Source organism: Mus musculus, chromosome 9 (assembly GCF_000001635.26).
Source record: "Mus musculus strain C57BL/6J chromosome 9, GRCm38.p6 C57BL/6J".
Classification (NCBI taxonomy): Eukaryota; Metazoa; Chordata; class Mammalia; order Rodentia; family Muridae; genus Mus; species Mus musculus.
In genome coordinates this window covers 111,204,632-111,220,560 of record NC_000075.6, presented here as the reverse complement: position 1 = coordinate 111,220,560, position 15,929 = coordinate 111,204,632, and the positions used below count along the sequence as shown (strand labels likewise).

The window sequence follows — 15,929 nt, the reverse complement described above, 5'->3', positions numbered from 1 at the left end:
CTATCAATAGGGTAACTATAATAAAAATGGATGCTAGGACAACTCTACTATGGGATTTAGTGTGATTATAGGAGACACTTAAGAGTGGGCTGGAGAGATGCTCTTCCAGAGGACCCTGGTTCAAGTCCCAACACCCAGGTGGCAGCTCACAATTGTCTGTTACTCCAATCCGAAAGGATCTGGCACCCTCGCACAGACACACAGCAGGTAAAACTTCAATGCATATAAAAATATGGGCCAAACATGGTGGCAAACACCTTTAATCCCAGCACTTGAGAGGTAAAGGCAGGCAGATTTCTGAATTCTAGTCCAACCTGATCTACATAGTGATTTTAGGCCAGTTAGGACTATGTAAAAAGACCTGTCTCAAATCAATGATATGGAGTTAAATATAGAAAGGAAAAGGAAGCATAACTTGGGTAAACAAACTATATTATTTTGTAGCTTTGTTTTTAATCTCATGTAATGATGAATTTTTGTTAAAAACTAGGAAATTTGAGAAACAGCTCAACATTTATATAAGCGGATCTTAAATCTTTAGCTTTCCAAGATGAATTCTAAAGCAAAAGCTTAAGTGGAAGTCCCACACAGAAGGGCAGAGATCATATGCAAGCAGTGACTGGCCCAAGCCATCCCTGGGACATATTTAGCTCCTAGATGACTAGAACAACTCCCCTGCGGTCCAGCAGCCCATATCCAACTCTATTCCAGGGATACATGCTGCATCCCAGCAGTCTGGCCTGTCCCCTGGTACCTACTCTGCATCTCGATGAACTGCAAGTCTGAGCCGTTCTGCAGTCCTGCCAGGTCCCCGGACATGCCATCATTCCTGGAACACTTCTGCCGTTCTTCCTCTAACTGGAGCTTCAGTTTTCTAATCTGGAATGGAAGTAAAAGTCACCAGAGAGATCTGTGTCTGTCTGTTTCTTTATCTCTTTCTTTGGTGATAATAGGGTGAAGCCCAGGGCCTCAGGCATGCTAAGCAAAAACTAACATGGAGTTGTAGCCATAGCCCTGTTTTACTTTGAAATAGGCTCTCACTAAGTTGCTCCGGCTGGCTTTGCATTCACTCTGCAGCCCAGGAAGACCCTGAACTTGGGATTCTCTTTCCTCAGCCTCCCAAGTAGTTAGGATTTTAGATCTGTATTACCAGGCCGGGATGGAAGATAAGTGTCTTGAGTTTGCATGTGTGGATGTATGTATGTTTGCATACACGGAGGCGAGAGGTCTACATCAGATGTCTTTCTCAATTGTTGTACATGTTATTTTGAGATTAGGATCTCTCACTAAACCTGGAGCTAATCAATTTAGCTAGGCTGGCTAGCCACCAAGCTCCAGCAAACCTTCTGTGTCCACTTCCCTGGGATTACTGAACATGCTATGATGGCTACAACTTGGAATTCAAATCCAGGCCATATGCTGCACACCAAGTGCTATAAGACCATCTCCTAACCCCAATTCTCTTAGATGAAGTCTAGTGGCCATATCATAAACAAAGCAGATCCGTCTTACTTTAATTAGCAAAGCATACAAACCACTTGAGCACTATTTTGCCTATGAGACAAATGGTCCTAGGCATTTGATATAAACAGAAAATGAGCCTCAGAAACTAGGTGTCCTAATAAAGACTTCTATTCTTTATTACTTGTGTGTGTTTGCACAAAAGTACATCTTTTGAGTAGTTTTGTCCTAGTCTCATTAAAGTGAAATTTTTCATGGGCAGTTAGGACTTTTTTAGTTTTTTAGATACCTTTAAACATACAAAAATATATATCCATAGTGGCTGGTTTCCCCAGTGACCTCAACTCTGCTGCCAGGGATCAAGAGGAGGCTAAACACTAGTTTTGCCACTGCCCAATGGGAAGGGCAAGTGCTGATTTCAGACTCGAGGACTGCATACCTCCTAGGCACCTCTGCCCTCTGCACCATGGGATTGCTTCGAGAGAACTTGGTTATTATCCCATCATTTCTATCACACCTACAAAGAGGCATCCCTCCTCTTCAGCACTTGTCCCCCAAAGGCCCTGGCCATGCCTAACTTCACCCCACAAACTTCTCCAATGCATCTGGAAGCATCAGCCTGCTACCAGCCGATGCTCCTGTCACAGCCTTGTCCCAGAGTACACCTTGCACCTGGGTACTCTCACAGAGTCCTGCCATTCCTGTAGCCCCACTAAGTGCTGCTACTTATGTCTTCACAGCCTCCTACCTCAGCCTAGAAATGCAATAGTGCTCTCAGGCTTTCCTTGCTGTTGCTGAACTAGCCTAGACTTACTCCCTGAAGTCTCTGTTCTTAATCTCATCGGTTCAAACGAATATCTAATTACCTCATATTTATACTGAGGTGCTGTGCCTGTCATGTTAGCTCCTGACTTGCACTCCCAAAATACCCCTATCTTAAGTCTTTGGCATTTCAGTGTACATCCAGAGTAGTGGCATGCTTCCATAAGGTACCTCAATTTCTGAACACGTGCCCTTCAAGGATCCTGCCATCTACCTCTTTTTCCTTTGGCCATATAACTGACTTCATTAGATAGCCATACTCCCTAGATTATTTAGTTCCACATCCTATGAATGCTCATCTCCCAATTCATTCTCTCTAAAACCCTAGCCCTAACATCCTCAGCCATATTCACTTCCAGTCATTGATCTATCTTCTTTCAACTATACCTAATCTCTACTTAGAGGTCCCCTCAACACTGGTCATCCAGCTTAACTTCTAGGTTCAACATGACCATCATGGTCTTATATATCCACTACATCCTTTGCCCTGGTGAAGTCTAACTCTTTCTTGACTACATGGCTGTATCATACAGTTGAATACAGCTAGAGAAACACATAATAAATGTGTTCACAAAAACTTTTCAGATATAATACAGCTTCTAAATTCTATTTGACCTCTTCCTACTAAGGCCGTCCAGGGCCTGGATATTTCAGATGAACCCACAGCAATCTGCTCACCTAGATTTCCCACACGCCACGCGTGATTTATCAAACCACAGAGTATCACTCGCCATTCCCTTACTGACTGGATCCGAGTCAGGAGAAGAGTAAAACCACTCAAGTTTTTCAACTCAGAACTACGAGTTTCTAGAATCTACAAGGGCTATTATGATGCTTGAAAACTTCTGAACACATTAACTGTGAAATTTCAAGATACTAGAGAGAAAGAGAAAAGGAAAGAAGGGGAAGGCAGAAACATGACCTATGAGAGATCAAATCTCAAAATGTGTATACACACACACAAAGGACAGAAAACATCTTTGTGAAGTCAACTCTCACCTTCTATCTTATGTGAATTTTAGGGACTGAACTCAGGTATGGCTTGCACAACATGCACTTAACTTGCTGAGCCATCTCATAGGCCTATGCCTTCACAATTTTGAACAACTATACTCAAAGACAGGACAATGAAGAAATAGGCCTAGGAAAACACTTAAGGAAAATGACACTTTCATATGCCTTTGAGGTTATGGGAATTTTTTTTAATAGCACACCTGGTCTTTCTCAGGAAACTACTGGAATACATACTAACAAAAGAGTGAAGGAAAGAGGAAGGTGGGAAGACAGAAGCACCCATCCACAGCACAGACAGTCTCTCTAGGCCTGAAGGGCTGGCACTTCAGGAGTGAAGAAGTCTCTATAGTCCAGGATGGGTTAAGTCAGAGGCTCAAGATGGTACCCTGGTATGTGTCAGAAAAAAACCCTGAGTGGGCTTAAACTACTGTTCAAAACACAAGCTAACTTTGTGATAAGCACAAGAAAATAGGCTTATGGCACACAAAAAAGAAAAGCTAGATTGAATTAGGGTGGCTTCCTGTGTAGCCAACATTCAAAGTCCTGCAAATGGAAACAGACTGGCCTTTAAGAGGCTACAGGAACAGGAAGTTGCACATGTGTGGCAGAGGTTTGTCTTCCACAGAGCAATGTCAACAGATGGTCCTTTAAGGAACAGCATCATCCAGTCAGTGACTCATACTGAGGGACAGCTAAAAGAGGGTGGAGATGGTCAGGCTGAAGGTGGAAGGGTGGGGCAGCAAGCTTTGTATGTATCCTATACATTCTTTTTTGAGACACAAAACATAAATTAGCTTTTCTTCCTTTAAATGTCACTTGAGTACCAAAGTTAGAAATATATTTCTAAATTTTTCTTTCAGTTTTTTGTGTTTGTTTTCAAGACAGGGTTTCTCTATGTCCTGGAACTCACTATGTAGACCAGGCTACCCTTGAACACACAGAGACCCACCAGCCTCTGCCTTCTGAGTGCTGAGAGTAAAGACATGTACCACTACTACATCCAGCTATTTCTAACTTCTAATGAACATTCTAATTTATTAGCACTGTATCGCCTATCTGAGATAAACTAATAGATTCAAATGAGTAGCCGTCTTACCTGTGACAGGATGAGTAGCTGTCTAACCTGTGACAGGATGAGTAGCTGTCTTACCTGTGACAGGATGAGTAGCTGTCTAACCTGTGACAGGATGAGTAGCTGTCTTACCTGTGACAGGATGAGTAGCTGTCTTACCTGTGACAGGATGAGTAGCTGTCTTACCTGTGACAGGATGAGTAGCCATCTTACCTGTGACAAGAGCTCGTCCTTTTCTCCAGCAAGCTTTCGTAGCCTCACATCTGGAACAAGTGGGAAGGAAGGCTGTAAACTGAACTTGTAAAGGTGCCAACATCTAATAAATTACACTATTTACAATCTGAACAGGAAAAGATACAAAGGCTTTCACTGCAATAGAAAGAATACTTTTATTCATACTATCAAATAAAGTATCTGTTCCCAGAGCACTGACTTTCTCTGCCTAGAGACAAACTGGGGTACAGAGGAAACCAGGTGTTGCTGTTGTTGTTGCTGCTGCTGCTGCTGCTGCAAAAATGTACAAGCTTTTCCCAGTTGTCTTTAGAGTCTCCCACTCTTTTTTTTTTTAATTTGGGGGTGTGAATTTGTGGAGCGTCTTTTAATCATCGGGTTAGGGTTCCCTTCCTCCATTTGTTTTAGCAAGACAGCCTGGGAATGAAGGAGAGATGGAAATTGATAACACTTGGTGAAAGCTTTGGGTAAGGCAGCCACAACTTATAAGCGGGAGTTCAGACATGAAAAACAAACTCCCTAGGTTCTCAGTTATGGAATTACCATGTCTGCCACACTGTGACTCAAGAGTGGGACCCAGGAGTGTGGAGTAAGGTACCAGTGGGCTAATGGCTAAGTGGGAGCAGGTGGGTGAGGCACTCTAGCCCTCAAGGCGAAACAAAGCTTTATGGATCAGAAAACTCAGAGTGGCTTGAAGTGAAGTTTAAACCCACGGCTAACTTACTGAGGCACACAAGGGGATCAAGCATACAGAGCATGGGCTCCAGCCTGGGGAGATGCCCAGGGCAGCTGCTCCTTGGGCGGGAACAGACCCCACATGCGGAGGCAACACCGCTAGTTCAGTTAAAGCAGCGGTTCACAGCTGGCCGATAAACCCATAATGAATAAGGCTGGCTGGGTGAGTTCCAGTTCCCAAAGGTGGAGGGACCCACAAGGGCCAGCCCATTGTGGTCTTCAGTTCTCTACAGTATCAGGCTATGAACGGCATAAATGGGAACAACAACAAAACAGTAAACTGACTTAAGAGGTTTTTGGTTTGGTTTGGTTTGAACTTGAGTGGTTTCTAAGTGTGGGCTTACAAATGACATCATCGTGTTAAATATCAGAGGTGAACATGCCTGCAGGGTCTCTCCTCTGCTCACCCAGGTAAAGGAGAAAAAAATTACATGTAAACTGATGACACCGTATCTATTTGTGCTGTTTTTCTTCCCCTAGTGTAAGATTTATTATAGGGCAACATTTGAGCTGGACCCCTTTGTGGCTTCCTGGAGAGAAGCTGTCATCCCACTCTCCAGGGTTACTCTCGAGCCCTGCTCTGGAAGTCACACTTCACTCAGTACGGTCTGTTCCATCATCAATCTCTCGTTATGAAAAGTGGTGGCAAAGTCCTAGGATAAGCTTAGACTCTAAATCCATGTGGGCCAGGAAGAGGCTAAGCATATGCTGGGAAGTCCACCAGCCCTGAGCTGCCTGCAGGATGGGCACACTGGACTCTGCACAAAGTCTATTTTAAGTAAAAGGAGAGGTGTATAAAGCTGCAGTGCTCCCCTCATGAAGACTCCACTGCTGGTTTCCCAGAATCAAGAATGCCTAAGGGCAATGCACCCAGATTCCTTCTCTGCACCTACCCTGACCCCAGCTGGAAGCCCGACACCAATCCAAGCCTAAATAGCAAGTAGTGTCTCACCTAGTGGCCCTTCTCCTGCTGACTCCAAGACCTGAGCAGCTTCCTGAGACACAGCAGTAATGGCTCCAACCACAGGCTCATGATGGACATCACCATTGGGAGTGCTGTCTGGGATTATAACTAAGCCATGTTTCTGTGGAGAAGGAAAAACTTAGTATTACAAATGATAATCCACACAGAAACTAAGTTCTATTATGGCATCTCTGTAACAATGTTTGCCATGGGTAAAAGCTAATGAGAAATTAGTTATGTGATATACCTCTGTGGAGGAAACGGCTCAATCATCATATCTAGGCTGTTGTTTATGGTCAGAAAAGAAGTAAGGCAGGAGGAGGGGCAGAAGGCCCAGGCTGACATACCTCTGCTGTCGTCACTGTCTGCCGCAGGTCAGCCAGCTCCTCTCTGAGCACATCTCGCTCATTCCTGAGGCAGGCAATGTGTTCTTTCTGTTTCTCTAGGGCCTGGTTTTAGGCAGGGTAGCAAGGGCAAGAACAGCATAGAAAAAGAGCAAGAGAAAGGTGACTGATCCGATAAGCAGGAAGGCCTACAGCAGGAGGTTAGAAGCCTGGGGGCGGTGACCAGGCAGTGGGGACAGCCCGCGTGCACAGCTGGGGAGAGTTTAAACAGAAGCAGGCTCATGCAGGAACTTGGCAAGACATGCTTGTCACATGAAGACCATCTTTACACACAAAAATTTCCTGCCTTACTTCCTCAGTATGTTTTCATTTGGCAAACAACAAAAAACACACATTTCATTTCATGTTAAACAAGAGTAGTTTTGTTAAGAATATGCTTAATGTTTTAAGATGAAATTAGTTTGGGAAGAAAAGCGAGTCTGGATAAATTATTTTAAATACTGGCTGCTTGTTCCCCAGTGTTAGAGCAAAGTACTCAGACATCACCTGAATCTCCACAACCTGCTTATGTTAATTATACACGAGTATAATTCGTTTGTTTTTCTGATACAATGAGAAAATGAGAAAAAAATAACAAAATAAACACAAAGTGAACACTAGCCCAGCTGAGTAAGAGGTCAGGGGTTTCAAATCTAGCCTTGGGGCCCTGAAATAGTCATCCAACACAGCTATCTGACAAACGGAAGGCCTAACAGCAGCACCCACCTCAGAGACATGCTAGCCTTGGAGGATTGCTTGTACTTGGCAAGTTACAGAGTTTGGAAAAGGTGGGTGGCTCTGGACCCACACTCTAACACCCAGGATGAGAAAGCAGGGAGCACAGCAGCCTGGCGGGAGCACTGGTTCTTCTACTGCATATTTTTCATGCATTTAATGTTTTATCTCATCACCAGGTCAAAAGTGGTCAACTGCTTGGTTATTTGGTGACTAAAAAGTGTTTCCTGGTGGTTCTTGTTGCTTAACAGAAGCTCTCATGTTGCCTAGGCTGGACTTGAACTTGCTATGTAGTCCTGGGCCTCCAATGTATACCCACAGTGGGAAAACAGGCATGTGTCCATCAACATGCCTGGCCCTGACTGGGTGATTTATACAAAGCCCTCATGGTGCTACCTGTGAGTACCAGTACTGCATAGCACTGACTGTAGCAGTGGATAGATGACCTCATGGAGATGCTCGCCCTCTGCCCTGCACCACTCATCTCCCTGCCCAAAGTAGCCAGCAAGGGAGAAGACGAATGCAGTTCCCTCTGGCTCTAAAGCCCTGTCGTGTGGCTTTACAGCACAGCCTAGAGAGGCTGCATTCTCTTCTTTCACGCTCATCCCACATGATGCTGGGGAAATGCCCCTTAGACAAGCCCTTCCTTACTTTTCACACTGTACCGTCAGTCTCTAACTTCTTCCCCAAAATGGTGGAAAGTCACACATCTGCTCTATCTGCAGTTATCTGTAAAGTGATGTGAGACTCTAGATTCTGAAGCCTTAAACATTTGCTGCTGTTGTCAATGCCCTTAACAACAAATGACACCTTAGAACAAGCCCAGGACACTTCCTGTCTGAACCCTGTGGGTTAGCTGGGTGTTGTAGGCACAGCAGTCACTCACCACAGGTTAGATGTGTGTTACAAAAGCACAGCATGCAGTTGTGCTGTAATCATGACATGTAGCCGAGGAGGGGGTCACTTTAACAAAGTGCTTCTCAATAACCCCACTGCATACAAAACCTCAGGAATAGACCAATCTCAAGAATTCCAACAAACACCAGTACGTGGCTTTTGTACCTCCTTCCAAAATTATGGTACTGGGTTTTGTTTTACTTTTAGATTTTAAAATTTCCTCTTCCCATAATTACAGTTAGGAAAATAAAATATATCCTGTATATTTGTTCACTTCACCACAAAACTTGAAAGCTACTGAAATACCTTATAATTGGGTCAAATGTATTTATTTATCCTAGATCTGAGATTCTCTGTATTGCCTGACCGCATAACCACCGCCCTGGGCCTGCAGGCAGCAATTGCCTCTGCCAAGAGATCAAAGTACAGAGTTCATCTTTGCAGAGATCTAAATAATTCTTTGTCAAAGATCTAACATTTAATTTTAGCAACAAAGAGCCTAACAGAGATGTAGAGCAGGCTGTATACTATGCAACCAGTTAAATAACTGCAGTTATTGAAAATGAGAATTATCTGTGGTTGGGTTTGCCAAGAGCTCAGAGGCCTTTTATGTGCACTACTCGAGTCTAGGTGAGAACCTGTGAGACGTGCAGGCCTGTGCTGAGAGGACTGGTATCACCAGAGAAAGGAGGGAGAGAAGGCTGCTTCCTGACTAAGTCATTAGATTGTAGTCTTGGAAATGAAGCTAGAGATGAGCGGTGCTCTGGGAGCTGAAGCAAATAAAAAGGAAGCTGGACGTGTGCATTCAGCCTGGTCCACACAGACTCTGTCTCAAAAAAAAAAAAAAAGCTCGGTAGTAGGGCATTCTCCTGTCAGGAGTGCGTGCCTGGGTTCTATCCCTGGGACTGGAAAGAGCAAAGAGTAAAAGCAGATGACGTAACAGCTCCAGACAGAAAAGCACCAAGTGCTGGTGAAGAAATGGAGACCATGCACCCTTGCTCACTGCTCTGGGGAATGTGGACTACAGAATGGCTGGTCCTCAAAAACATTAAACAGCATTACTAAGTGGCTTTGGGATAGACCCAGCATCACTGAAAACAGAGCACAAAGAGACGTCTGCACTACATGTCCACAGCAGGTAGAGATGGACGCTGCTGCCCAGGGGTCATCAACAGATAAATCTGATACAAAGATGAGGGAAATCCCATTCAGTTTAAAAAAGTAAGAACATTTGCTGAGTGTGGGTGAAGGATGCCTGGAGCCCCAGCACTGAGAAGGAAATGGGAAAGTCAGCCTGAACTACATAGTAAGATCACATACACACATACACATAAAGGGGAGGGATGGAAGGAGGGAGGGAGAGGGAGAGGGAGAGAGGGAGAGGGAGAGGGAGAGGGAGAGGGAGAGGGAGAGGGAGAGGGAGAGGGAGAGGGAGAGGGAGAGAGAGAGAGAGAGAGAGAGAGAGAGAGACTGAGATTCATTAGATCTCACACATACTGCAGTGCCTTGCTGATGAAGCTTAGGATCTTATGCTGCTGAAATCAAGTAGCCATAAACAGGCAAGTGCTCTATGACCGCACCTCAATGAGGAGCCTGCGGAGTTAACTCGGACAGGGTGGAGCAGTGGCTGGCAGGGGTGAGGCATTCTGGGTCCAGACTGTAAGCTGGAGAGGACAGGGACAGTGTGCACTGATGTGTCCAATGGTTAGGATGGCAAATCATTATTTGTAATAGGCGCAATGTAAAGAAAAGCTATGGTGGGGATAAATCTCTCTTACAACTGGATGAACTTTCTGAGTTATGCTGAATGGAAAAAAAAATCTATGCCCAAAAATGTTACACACCATAGGTTTCTATTTATACAACATTCTTAAAATGGCAAAATTACAGAGTGGCTCTCAGGACTGGAGGGCAGTGGTAGATGGGTGTCTATAAAAAGGACAAATGGAGGTGGCTCTATGTTCTTCACTGCACCAGGCATGGCCTGGCTGTGACACTGTACTACAGCTCTGCAAGATGTGACATTTGTGAGCAAAGGGAACACAGGGATATCTTGGTATCATTTCTTACACTTGAACATGAATCCTAACTTTCCTCAGTATAAAAAGATTTACTTTTTCAACAGAGCATTTATCAGTGTGTGTGTGTGTGTGTGTGTGTGTGTGTGTGTGTGGTGTGAGTTGGCACACACACAACAGAGGTCAGAGGAGCACTTTGGAGTCTTCTCTCCTTCCACCTTCAGGTGGGTTCTGGAGATGAACACCAAGGCATCACGATCGTGCTCAACAAGCACTTTACGTAACCCTGAGCTACTCAAGTTTACTTATTAAAAGTTAACTACACTATATCTTATAGACAATTTCAATAAATCCTCAGACAATTAAAAGCAAAGTGATGTCTATCTTAACCATCCACATGTACATTTCTTTCTTTTCTTCTTTTTTTCTTTTTGAGAGAGGTCATATTGTGTAGCCTGGCTGGTGTAGAACTTGCTCTATAGACCAGGCTAGCCTTGAATTCATGAGATCCACCTGCCTGCTTCTTCCTCCAAGTGCTCGGGTCAAAGGCATGTGCTGCTGCAGCCAGTGTTGGCATGTCTTTTTAGTAGGAAAACAAGGTCTGTTTCAGTGAGCTATTTTATGGGGCATGTAGTTTTACTCTAGCCAGTCAGCTTCTGTTCCAAGATAATCAGTTTAAAATACTAAGAAAATCATACAAATGAGAAGCCCTGGGCCTCCTGACCCATGAGATGGCCATCCTGAACAGTGTGTGCATTTTGAACTTTTTCTCTACCAACTGCCTTCTGCGCACCCACCTACATCACCTCACTCTCCCTAGACTCTGCACCCACACATCACCTTACTCTCCCTACTCTGCGCACCCACTCACATCACTTCACTCGCCCTACTATGCGCACCCACACATCACCTTACTCTCCCTACTCTGTGCACCCACTCACATCACCTCACTCGCCCTACTCTGTGCACCCACCCCACATCACCTCACTCTCCCTACTCTGTGCACCCACCCCACATCACCTCACTCTCCCTACTCTGCGCACCCACCCCACATCACCTCACTCTCCCTATACTCTGTGCACCCACACATCACCTTACTCTCTCTACTCTGTGCACCCACACATCACCTCACTCTCCCTACTCTGCGCACCCACCCCACATCACCTCACTCTCCCTACTCTGCGCACCCACCCCACATCACCTCACTCTCCCTACTCTGTGCACCCACCCCACATCACCTCACTCTCCCTACTCTGCGCACCCACTCACATCACCTTACTCTCCCTACTCTGCGCACCCACTCACATCACTTCACTCGCCCTACTCTGCGCACCCACCCCACATCACCTCACTCTCCCTACTCTGCGCACCCACACATCACCTCACTCTCCCTATACTCTGTGCACCCACATATCACCTTACTCTCCCTACTCTGCGCACCCACTCACATCACTTCACTCGCCCTACTCTGCGCACCCACCCACATCACCTCACTCTCCCTACTCTGCGCACCCACCCCACATCACCTCACTCTCCCTACTCTGCGCACCCACCCCACACATCATTTCACTTTCCCAAGGAAAAACATTTATAAATAAAGTAATTCACAATCGCAATGTTCCTTGGGAAGATTTTTTAGGTTTTGATGGAATTTTGGAGACTTGGTAACTTAAGCTCCAAAAAATTATATAAAAGTATCTTCCGTTCTTTAAATGTCTACCCTACAGAACTAGGTATGTGACTAATTTTTGCTGTTCTGCAGCATGCGTGGTGTGTACCCATAGCACTATACAAAACAGCAATGAGGAAGTTTTCCTTACCAGGCCCTATTGGGCCTGCAGGGCTATAATTAGAGGTGGTATCACAGTTTGGCAGCTCTATGACCTTACATTCCTATCCATTTCCATAATTAAACTGAATTGTAATCCCTTCCTATTTTATTCACCAACAATCTATAAGCTAACATTCTCCCTCCACGCCATCTTCTTTTTCAATTCATATTTTATAATGTAAGCATATCTAATGTAAGCATATCTAACAACCCACGAAATTTGCATCAGATGCCTGTGGTTGCTGTGGGGTAAGAATCCTTATTATATGGGGAATGAAGACCACTTCTTTTAAAGGTTTCCATTTGTGAGCTTCGCAAGCATGGAGTCTGGAAAGAGAAGTTCTCTCTAGGCACACTACCATGTTTCCTAAAGAAGTTATTCTCTGTCTTCTGCTTATCCATACTGACTAAACAGGTAGAAGGGTGGCTTTTTGGCCACGTCTGAGTTAAATTCTCTTGGTCTATCCCTCAGGAACGAGCTTCTCCAAAGCCCCACCTCCTCTCATACCCCAAGTGCTTTATCTTTCCAGAGCAGGGTCTCTTGGAGGTCAAACACCTCTTTTGTCATGGTGTCTACTTTCTGCTGGAGGCGCTGATTCTCCTGAAGAAGAGGGATGGAAAATAATAAAAGCAGAAAGAAGAAGGCAAGGGAGTTAGAAGAAGGAAAACAGAAGGAGGTGGGGGAATTCTAACAGGGAGGAGGGGAAGTCTAGGATCCACAGGAAAGGGAAAGGTGACAGCCACTGTCTCCTGGCTGGCCTGCAGCAGTCAGCAAGGGAAGACAGGATGCAGCCAAGCATGCGCTGTGTGTGTACAGGCCCTGAGTTTGATCCCCAGCACCACAAGAACGGAGGGCAGGACAAATGTCAAAAAAGGCATCAGAATAACCGTTCCAAGCACAGCTCGATGGCAGCCATCCGGCCTTCACTCCTACGCACACACTCTCGAATATTCATCCTGTGATGACTGCCCTTCTACCCAAACAGGGAGCCCGCTTATATTACAGAAGGAAACTTGTGTTTGCTTATGAACAAATAATCCTTTACCAGAGAGGAAACTGTATCTTTGAATGTTACGTGGTGAAGCAGAACTAAAGAAGACAGATATAACTCAGCTTGATCATTTTGATTTCTGTTGGCAAAAACTAAAATATCAAGAATATCATAAAACATAAAAAATTAGTTTTTAGAAAGATATGATTTTAACACTTAGCTGTGCTCAATCAAGTCTTCTGGTGAGTAATGATGTCCTCCTAGTTAGCACTAACGTGGCCTAGAATCCCCTGGGGGAGAAGTCTCAGGTGCGTATAATCGTCTTTTATCAGGTCAGTCTGTAGGCACGTCTGTGAGAGACTGTCTTGCAATGACCAGCAACACTGCCCCTACTCCCACACTCTCCACTTGATTATGCAGATCTTAGTTCTTGAGACCTAAAGGCATTACATGTGAAACTCGGGTTTCAATAGATACTGACTTCCAAAAAATAGAAACTGAAAACATACAAAGACTAAGGCTTCCAAATCTGCATCCAGCACCCTGGGCTTATTATCCAAGAAACTGGTGACAAATGACAAAAATCAAGCCTTACTATCTTCACATGGAATTCTTCCTAAAACCAAAACACTTGAGCACAGCAGGGACGGCAGTGGATGAATGCCTACCCACGTGCTGCGGCCTACCCTCCATTGCAAAGGGATGCTGCCTCAGTGTGGCTGAATTCCTCCACAGCGGAGAGCTGAAGCCCTGAAGCCCTGGAGTCTAAAGAAAGATCTATACAACTTCCTCCTTTTCTTCAGCTACCTCAAGTGTATCCACCTGAGTGAAGGTTAGAATTCTCACTCAAGAATCTCGTCCTATAGCAGAGCATGCACTAGGACCCAGAGAATCCATGGTCTATATAATATATCCCTTTCCAACTTCCTAGGATATCTTCAGGAAAAAGTGCTTACGAATAAAAGACATTGGCCAAAACTCCTAGTATTAAAGGAGAGAATTTTATAGAGTTGTTAAACATTCATTTTTTATGCTTGACTTTATATGTTATTTTCAAAAAATTTTTGAGACAGGGTTTCTCTGTATAGTCCTGGCTGTCCTGGAACTCACTCTGTAGACCGGGCTGGCCTCGAACTCAGAAATCCGCCTGCCTCTGCCTCCCGAGTGCTGGGATTAAAGGCGTGTGTCACCACACCCGGCTCTCAAAATATTTTGAGAGAGCCAAGTTGACACAAGTAAACTTCATAACAGCAGTTCTCAACATGTATGTCATGGTCCCTTTAGTGGTCAAACAACCTGTTCACAGGTCACCTAAGACTACCAGAAAACACAGATAATAATATTACAAGTCATAACAGTAGCAAAATTATAGTTATGAAGTAGCATCAGAAATTATTTCATGGTTGGAGGTCACCAGGCCACATAAGGAATGAAAGAGTCACGTTAGGAAAGCTGAGAACACTGCTTTATAGGACTTGAACAGTCTTCCAACAAACACACCACCATCCTAGCCAACTCCTTTTTCAAAACGGAGCATTTCCACAGTTGAAGCACATACCTCGATGAGCTCGTCCCTCTGCCGAAGGCCTTCTTTGAGTTCATCCATCTTATGCTGCAGCACGCTGCACATGTGTTTCTGCCTTTCTAACTCCTGTTATTAAGAAAAGGCAGTTGGTAGAGGTCATGGGATAGACACAAAGCTGAACATGAGTAATTTAACATAGAGGTCAGGAGATCAGGTGTGACTGCTGTCGTTACCGAGGTCATGGGACAGACACAAGCTGAGCATGTGTAATTTAACACAGAGGTCCCATGTGACTTCCAGAATCATACCTACCTAGACGGCCGACCTGCATGAGAAGTGTCAAACATGAATTCTCCATCTTGCGTGAGGAAGGGAGAAAGGCACCAAAACAGAAAGCAGAGTGGAGAGGTTTTAAATGAGTGACTGTGAGGTCGAGGGCTCCAAAATCCAAAACAAGACGGGCAAGTGGAGCAAGAGAATAGTTAAAATTGTTAGAATAGCAAAAGCTACCACAGAGTAAAGATAAGAATAACAATCTACCCAAGAAATCGTCCTTTATGTTCAGAGTCAAAGATTTATTATGCTTTTCCCATCTGGAGAACTCCTAAAATAACAACAGTGACAACAACAAAACCCCACCGAGAAAAAGGAAAACCAGGCTAAAGTCCAGGAAACAAGAAGGGAACAGCTCCCACACCACACATGCTCAAAGGAAGAGAAACAGTCGCTCTGTGAGTCAGCACACACGGTTTGCAGGATGACTTCTGGACAGAAACACTGCAAACACCAGGAATGGGCACAAGGGAGTAACTGCAGCAGAGAAATCAGCCAAGCTTTGTGTGCTGCAAGCAGAGCAGCACTCACTGAGGGCTGCTGTTCTCTAAGGGAGGAGCACAAACGGACGTGTTTCCATCCATCTCAAATGTTGCAGCTCTCTTTTTAATCAAAATTGGCTAGCATATCTTCTTGGCTTATAAAAGGAAAGACCGATCACTAAACGTAAGAAGACTTCCCCAGGGCTAGAGAGGTTGCTCAGCAGGGAAGAGAACTAACTTGTTGCTCTTGCAGAGAACCTGAGTTTTGTTCCCAAGCACCCACATGGTGGCTCACAGCCATCTCTAAGTGTAGTTCCAGAAGATCTAATTCCTTCTTCTGACCCACACAGGCGCCAGGCATACATATGGTGCACAGACATACACAAAACAAAATGAAAGACATTTTTAAAAAAATAGAAATAAAATAAAAAGAA

General features: G+C 44.6%; 1 protein-coding gene and 1 long non-coding RNA gene across 44 annotated transcripts in view; both read right to left on the bottom strand.

Moving 5' to 3' along the window:
• Positions 1 to 15,929, bottom strand: part of Lrrfip2 (leucine rich repeat (in FLII) interacting protein 2) — a 108,123-nt gene that overhangs the window by 5,108 nt on the left and 87,086 nt on the right. For 23 of the 43 annotated variants that reach the window (XM_011243000.3, XM_011243004.3, XM_011243001.3 and 20 more), the window contains 6 exons: positions 14,714 to 14,806; positions 12,672 to 12,764; positions 6,647 to 6,748; positions 6,288 to 6,420; positions 4,583 to 4,632; positions 759 to 879 (listed from right to left, as the gene is read on the bottom strand). In XM_011243000.3, coding sequence (XP_011241302.1) covers positions 759 to 879; positions 4,583 to 4,632; positions 6,288 to 6,420; positions 6,647 to 6,748; positions 12,672 to 12,764; positions 14,714 to 14,806 — 592 coding nt within the window. Of the gene's footprint in view, positions 1 to 758; positions 880 to 4,582; positions 4,633 to 6,287; positions 6,421 to 6,646; positions 6,749 to 12,671; positions 12,765 to 12,793; positions 13,593 to 14,713; positions 14,807 to 15,929 lie in introns of those variants that run through there. The other 20 variants (XM_011243026.3, XM_017313589.2, XM_017313590.2 and 17 more) reach the window with 4 other exon arrangements.
• LOC115487194 lies at positions 940 to 4,576 on the bottom strand. The gene is made up of 2 exons (XR_003948252.1): positions 4,448 to 4,576; positions 940 to 4,393 (listed from the first exon to the last, which is right to left on the bottom strand). It is a non-coding gene; the product is annotated as an uncharacterized LOC115487194 (long non-coding RNA).